Source organism: Rhagoletis zephyria, unplaced genomic scaffold (genome assembly GCF_001687245.7).
Source record: "Rhagoletis zephyria isolate East Lansing unplaced genomic scaffold, Rhagoletis_zephyria_1.1 Rzeph_scaffold_00093, whole genome shotgun sequence".
In the NCBI taxonomy this organism is placed as follows: Eukaryota; Metazoa; Arthropoda; class Insecta; order Diptera; family Tephritidae; genus Rhagoletis; species Rhagoletis zephyria.
Window position 1 is genome coordinate 43,631 of NW_016157177.1, and position 7,814 is coordinate 51,444.

Below are 7,814 nucleotides of genomic sequence, written 5' to 3' on the forward strand. Positions count from 1 at the left end.
GAGACTCGCACAAGACTTGCACAACTTCGCTCCGGCTACTGCAGCTGGTTAAACTCCTACCTGAGTAGGTTGAATGAGGATGTGCCGAATGAGTGTCCGGCATGCGGAGAGACCCCACATGACTCGAAACATCTCTTCGCATGCCCGGAAAAGCCGACAACCCTAACGGCCTTGTCCCTGTGGACAAACCCCACAGAAGCTGCACGCTTCCTTGCGTTAAATTTCGGCTGTCCAAATATTAGCAACATCCGTTTAATAGAATTTTTAAGTTAGGTTTTGCTAACATTTATTTATTTATTACGGTCATTTGACCTACATATATTCATATAATCACGTATATACATTTGAAATAAGTATTTCAAAATTAATATATAATAAAAGTAAAATTAAAATTAAAGTTTAAAATAAGTTAACCTGTTACGCCTTTCCTTCTAGCTATAAAATAGTTTATGTATAATTAACTAAGATAGCATATTCTCGTTGCTGTTGGAATGGACGTGATTCTAAGCAGTACCGTAAATATATCACGTAGGACTAAGAGTGTTATATCCAGAGCCGCCACAACTGGGCGGTTGGAAAGGACTAGTTTCCAAGCCGCCTTTTATAGACTTCTCTACCGGCAGGTGATCTGATGGACGAGATCCAGAGTCGCGCTATTTGATCCGACGAAAAGGACTAGTTGCCATGCCGACCTTTCTATTTCATTCATTATGGGTGATCTGAATGGACGAGATCCAGAGTCATTCAGCTATTACGGATGCAAAGGACTAGTTTCCACGCCGGAACTTTTTATCTAATAGCCAATGTTCTACAGTGATCAAGTAGCAGCCTTTCGAAGGTACCAACGTTTTCACAATTTTTTATTTGAGCTGGAAGTTCATTGTAACATTTTAATCCCTTATAAAAGATGTTCTTATCTATTTCCGTTTTATACAGCGGCATCCTGAAGCTTTTATTTTCCCTGAGTAAATATGAATGGGTTTCACTAATAGCTCCGATCCAGTACTCGATGAACTTACAGGTTTTTACACGAACTTGCAGAAAGTTTCAGGAAAAAAAATCCCGTGTTCCTAAATCCTCCAAAATCCTGTAAGTGAGAGCGATTGTTGAAGAGTTGTGCAGAGATTAAGCGGCCACTGGTTGACGTTTTTTCTTTTTTTTTTTTGTTCCCGTACTTTTTGTTGTTACTCACTTTTTACTCTCACTTCAGAGAACAGTTTTGCTGTTTGACATTTTTACAGGATTTTACACCAAAAGTATTGGATCAGAGCTATTATATCGTAGTATATCACTCAGCTAATCTGGAAGTCTACCTTTTTTAACGTTAAACACGAATTTCATAGCGTGATAAAACATTTGCTGTTTCAGAATCAGCCAGTTTAATTCTGCGATCATTTCCTGTATGGCTGATGTTACTATAAAAAAGACTGTTGGACAGTATATGAAATGTGGTTCAACTATAGATCTGTAGACCAGAGTTTTATACCTCCTTCCTAAGTACTTACATGATCTGTTCATGAGACCAATTTTTCGCAATCTTTGCTACCGTGTAGTCAATATGTTCCTCAAATTTTAACTTTTCATCGATACCTAGATATTTAATAATTCTCACTTTCTCAATTACGTCATCTTTAATTTTTATGCTATGACCATAAACTTTGTCTTGTTCACATTTAATTGGAGTCTGTTTACGCACAACCACAAACAATGAAGGTCTTCTTTTGTTTTGTTTATTGCCTTGGGTAGATTACTGTCAGTGAGGGTTAAAACGGCATCGTCAGCGAACAATTTTACCTTACAATATTTCAATACTGAGTTTATGTCGGTGATATAAATATTAAAGAGTATTGGAGCTAGCACCGACCCTTGTGGTACACCAATATCTACTGCTGTCTCGAAGGCTCTCTTAAGGTCCACAAACACCGCCAAGATAGTCTACTTGGAATTCAGGCCCTCCTTCCATTGTGATAAGGTTGGTTGTCTCTCTAAGAAAACTAGGTTATATATCTGCTTGTAGATGTTTTTTTATTAATAACTTAATTTTGCATCGTATTTTTTGTTTGTAGTTGCAGTAAAGTATAGTATTTTACTTTTTGAATGCTTCATTACATAATAGGGCTGTTCAGGATGTTGTGGAAATGGTCTGGGATTTGCAGTTGGAATTGCATTTGCAAAGTTTATGCTGGCTGCCATGGCACCCGTGTGCATTTTATTGTTATGAATTTACAAATGCAACGAATATGCAAATTCAAGAGCATATGCACAAGATGCTGAACAGCCCTAATCTCTCTATTGAACATTATAATAAACAATTTCTGAATATATAGTAGTGTATGTCCTGTTATTTTATGGCCTATTTAATCAAAAGCTTAACTGCAGTTAAGAGGTCAAATAAGTTGCAATAATTTTCCCATGGGGTGATCGGCAGAGTTTATTGCTTACTTTTTGCCTTTTTACTTTCGTTTGCTTGTACTTGACATGAGCATATCGATGGCTGAGAGGAAGATCGACCTATTCCGGCAACCAGTTCGAAAACGCCCTATCTCAGAAAATTTTTTAACAACGCTCTATCTCAGAAAACTTTTCAAGAACGCCCGACTTCAGAATTTCATTGAAAAACGCCCGATCTCAGCTGCCGATTCAAAAACGCCCTATCTCAGCTTATTTTCAATGTATTTTCGTTTGAGATAGGGCGTTTTTGTTATGAATTCTGAAATAGGGCGTTATTCAACCAAATTCTGAAATAGGGCGTTTTTCAATCAAACTTTGAAGTAGGGCGTTCTTGAAAAATTTTCTGAGACAGGGTGTTTTTGAACTGGCTTCCGAGATAGGTCGATCTTCCACTCATCCATCGATATATCCCCTTCAAGTTGTAATTTCCATTTTTCAATAGGCTTACATTGCAGTTAGGTTTGGTGGAAATGAACTATTATACAACTTGTCCCACAGTTAATAAAATGTGAATGCTAATTATAGTACATATTAGAGTTCAGATGTTATTAAAACTAATAAAAATGGTTTGTTAAAATATATCTTCTTACGGAGAAGATAAAGTTCGAATTAAAGAAGTATGTAGACAAAACAATCAAAGAAAGAAAAAAAGGTAGAATAATAAAAGTAAATTAAATACTGCAAGAACATGCATACTTACATATGTATACGATGGTTCTCTGCAATAACGACACAATTCAAAATTGAAAAAATAAAAAACTCTCCCTAATCCTTTTCCGATTGCTGCTGTAATTAGTAAGGATAAGACAAGGGGATTAGAGACGTTAGCAGCTTAACAGTAACAAGTTTTTAATTTTTGAATTTTGAATTGTGTCGTTATTGCAGAGGACCATCGATATGTAAACGTACATATATATATATATACATATGAATAAAACAGACTTATTTAAAGATAAGAAAAATTGCATTGGTTTCGATTTTTTATGAGTGTGCATTTGAAAGCGAACTAAAGGGCTATTTCGAATACTCTTGTTGTAGCGAGTTACAGTTAAATTTTAATTGGAAAATACAAAGTAAAAGGGGGGAGGGAGATAGTTCATATACGAAATTCAAATTTTAACGCCTAGCTGAAAAGACTAACTAATTGGAAATTAAACATACTACAAAAGTAGTTAAATGATAGATATGAAAAAATATTATTTTGTGCATAGCAAACAACTGATACGAAAAAAGTTAAAGATACTAACGGTATATAAAATCGAAGTTATTCTTATATCTTTGACTACCAATAAATTATTGTTTGCTAAGACTGTCTAGTTTTATATATGTAGTAAATATAGCAAATTAAGAAAATATGCTGTTTTAATCGCTGTCATAATCATTTTTGTTACCAACAGTGAGAGGACGACGTGACTCGTCCTCGGAGCCATATACAACTTCTTCATCAGAGTCGTTTATCATCGAAAATGCGGGATTATCTTTGGTAACAGAGATCTCTGGAAAAATTGAAGGATTTTCATATATTCTTCAGCCCGTTTCGACTAGCTAGCTCACCTTGAGAAAATCGTCCATTTGGGGAGTATACATATGCCATGGTAAATAGATAAAAATTCAGAAGACCATAGAAACACATAAACTGCGCCGAGCTATGATAGGTGGTATTGAGTGTGGCCACGAAATTGTCCTCTAATATGCCGAAGCCAAAGCGACGTGTTGTGACTATTATAGTTATGGAGATGACGAAGAGCATTAAAAGCGTCAAGAATTTCAAACGCATATCTAGTATTAAGATAAGGGGGAAAAATATAAAACTTTTTACGGTACATGATAGTCAAACACATTTACCAAAGTAAGGCATCGATCTGAGCTCAGTATAAGCGCGTAAGACTAATAAGGCTAGATATAGTATGTACATACAGCCAGCAATGTAGAAGAACAACTTGAAACCCTGAAACATAAATATGTAAGTACAATGAACATTGCATTTAAATATAGTAAACATGCAAACAAACATTGTAATTTCGCGTGTCCACAAAGTGGCTGTAGGTGGGATCGCGCAGTTCATTGCATTTCTCCCATGTAGCTAAGACAATAGCACACAACCATATTGGTAGTATAACGATGATCTTTGGCAGGTAGAAACGCATAAAACGTCTTTCGTTTTGACGCAAACCGTGATATATACAAAGCCAGAACATCAGCAACGAACATAGGAATGTGGCCTGCAGCACAGCATCTAACATGCCGGGAAACCAAGAGTTCATTAGGAAAATCAATGGAAAGAAGGGGTCTGTGAAAAGAAATGGTTGGTATTAATTATTTTAACATTATGTGATTAATAATGCATGCAACTTACTATCGTATAACAGGAGCAGCGGCAGCAGTAATGACATCCATTTCTGTTCGATTGACCAATCGTAGATAGGATACTTGCGCAGAGTGTGAGCATACCAGCACTATGGACGTTAAAAGCCAGATAAGTGAATACTTTTAAATTAAATAAATGTTCTAGCTTTAATTTTAACTTACGATTACGATGAAAGTGAAGAGGAGAAATATGAAACGGAACCATATTTCGATTTGTGTAAATTCGGGACTGTAAGTTTTGAACTATAAAAACAAATAGAGAGAATAACGAATTATAAAAACAATTTCAAACCCGTTATAATAAAAATGTAGTAGATGAAAACAAAAAAAGATCTATCTTCCAAGACTTACGTAAAAGGTTATACTCCGTATATTGTACTTCTGGTGGAATGTCCCCAACCCATAGAAGCGTACAGTGATGATATAGTGTGCATATTCTAGAAAACCCAAATGCAGAATTGTAAACTCCTCACAATCGTTCCGTATGCAAGATAAGTGACGCGTACGATTACGCACCAAATCTGCGATTAGAATACTCAGTGGTTTATGTTGTTCGGTAATTCCATCTATGGCGACGCTCACTTGAAAACTTTTATCATACTTTTCATCTAAAATCGGAAGAAAATACAAAAAATATTAGGTCAAGTCGATTTACCATATCGCCTCTCTACTTACCATCATTGTTGTCTGTTACCAATTTGGCAATCAGCCACAGTTGTTGAGAGTATGTGGTCATCAGTGGTGACTTCATCGCAAATGGCCCAGTAGCTAGCACTGTATTACTGTTAGCAAGCGAAGTATTCGCCAATATACTCTTGGTTGTGATCTCTGATGTGCTAGTAATAGGAGGTCCGGTGAGACCAATTACAATGGCCAAACCGAAACAGATGAGAAATCCCAAAAATACCATAACGAATTCACGTTTCTGCATCGAATAGAGGCGCATATGCACCGAACGTTCGCACCGGTCATGATGGTAGGCCGGTGCAATATATCTGTTGAACTCACTGAATAAATCGCTAAATTGTGAGAGGGAATTCTTGAGACGTAAGAGTAAACCACCAGATGGCAGATGATATGAATAACCCAGACCCGATGTGTCTGTGGGTGGTTTGGACATTGTGGCAGCGCTTATAGACAGACGTAGGTGCTGTTTGGATAACTATTTCTATCTAGAACAGTAGCGATAGCAATGTAAGATTTTCTTTTTGGATGGTGTTGGTGTAAGTGTTGGCCGATGTAGGACGGTGATAGTGAAGGTCAAGATGTGGTTCTTGGTGCTGTTGGCAGTTGTGATTGTAATGACCGATATTGACTTGACTTTTTTTTGGACTCGTGGTGTTGAGTGCGCTTTGCCAATGTTATTCTAATTTACGATGATGGGGGTAAGGGTAATGTGAAAGGTTTTTGTTTAGGTATCTAAGCGATTTGCAGTAAAGCTCGATTGAATTTTATATTTTCAAAAATTTCTAAGTGGGCGAGATTTTTAGATAAGCACAGTGTTTATTTACTTCATTTTCACTTTCACTTCAAAATTGTATGTGACTTAATCGAAAGCTCCAGCGACGATTTCCAACCGCTACATTTTACAGATTTTACTAATTCCGGTCTTCAGAAAGAAATTTATATAAAAATTAGCCGAAATTAGTTGCGGAGCCACTTTAAATTAGCAATGATTAATATGAGATATGGTTTTTGTAAAAATTTTCAATAACTTTCATGGAAAATCTTAGCGGCGGTTAAAATCGATTATTTTCACTTTGTAGACTATACACATATGGTGGACGATTGCCTGTTTAGTATAGCAATTGGGGTGTCGTTTACCATATAATATTTGACAGTTGTTGTGGGCACAGTGCGCAGACTCCGCTGTTATCAGCGGTGCTGCATGGAATCTAAGCACATGGCTTTTCCGAGGAATATTTGTTTGTAAACAAATTAAAAACCATATACATATATATGTGTGTGTGTACAGTGAAAAAATGCCGGGCGGCACCATCGCCTCAGCACATACTAAACATCAGACGGTTTGAGGGCAAAATATTGTTACTATTGTTATTGAGTAAGGATGCATACAACAGTAAAATAATTCCATGGAATATACTATTATATCTACTCTTTAAACAAATGCCATCAATCCTATGTAACCATGTTATTGTGCATCATTTGGGTAATTTATATTTTTTTTTTTTGTAAAGCCACTGAGTTTGGATTCCTTCGCCTGAACGTAATGTATCTATATTATTTCACTTAAAGAGCAGTTAGTAAGTTTTTTTACATGTATGCATCGCCCATTTACTTATTTGAATTACATACAAACATACATACTAAGTGTCAACAAGTTTCTTTTATCATTTTAAATATTTATTACTATGACATAAAACTATTTCAATAGTAGTGATTAGGAGGTATTTAACGCTCTTTCCTTGGAAATGTACGTATCCGTAAAACATCTCACCTAATCCCAGTATTTGATAAGACCATCCCATCCAGCTGTTACTACTTTGCTCGCTTCATGCGGATGCCACATAGTACTGATACAGACACCCTCGTGGGCTTGCCATTTTTTGTACATTTTTGTCGTTTTCCAATCCCAAATATAACATTTTCCATCACCATCACCGCTTACTAAGTAACTCATATCTGGCGAGAAATCCAATTGACATGCATAACCGGAAACCATATGTCCGCTGAAAGTCTTTTTCCGATTCATTTTGAAACGGTTTAACGCAGAAAATATAACGATTTTATTATCTAGTGACTGGCATGCCAACCATTTGCCATTTGGCGCAAGCGTTACAGCCGGCATCGAATGCATTGTGGGATCGGCTATGTATTTCATATCCACTGGTATGTCCCATTCCCAAATTCGCATTGATTTGTCATCAGAGGTAGTGACGAAACGTCGGTTCTCATCAACGAATGTGATTGTGTTAACGGCACCCAAATGGCGATCATATTCTTGTACAATATCGCCGCTGCGCGTGTCCCACTGT

General features: G+C 36.6%; 1 protein-coding gene across 2 annotated transcripts; it reads right to left on the minus strand.

Moving 5' to 3' along the window:
- Positions 1-3,169: 3,169 nt before the first annotated feature.
- On the minus strand, positions 3,170-6,676 carry LOC108375636 (transmembrane protein 181-like). 2 transcript variants are annotated; one of them, XM_017631782.1, is made up of 9 exons: positions 6,330-6,676; positions 5,494-6,184; positions 5,170-5,426; positions 4,981-5,061; positions 4,808-4,907; positions 4,464-4,741; positions 4,297-4,399; positions 4,006-4,230; positions 3,814-3,947 (listed from the first exon to the last, which is right to left on the minus strand). In XM_017631782.1, exons 2-9 carry the CDS (start codon positions 5,936-5,938, stop codon positions 3,814-3,816), a joined length of 1,623 nt encoding a protein of 540 aa, XP_017487271.1. In that variant the 5' UTR covers positions 5,939-6,184; positions 6,330-6,676. The 2 variants fall into 2 exon arrangements, with proteins under 2 accessions (XP_017487277.1, XP_017487271.1); XM_017631788.1 differs by lacking the exon at positions 6,330-6,676 and having other exon boundaries at positions 3,170-3,947; positions 5,494-5,938.
- Positions 6,677-7,814: the final 1,138 nt, after the last annotated feature.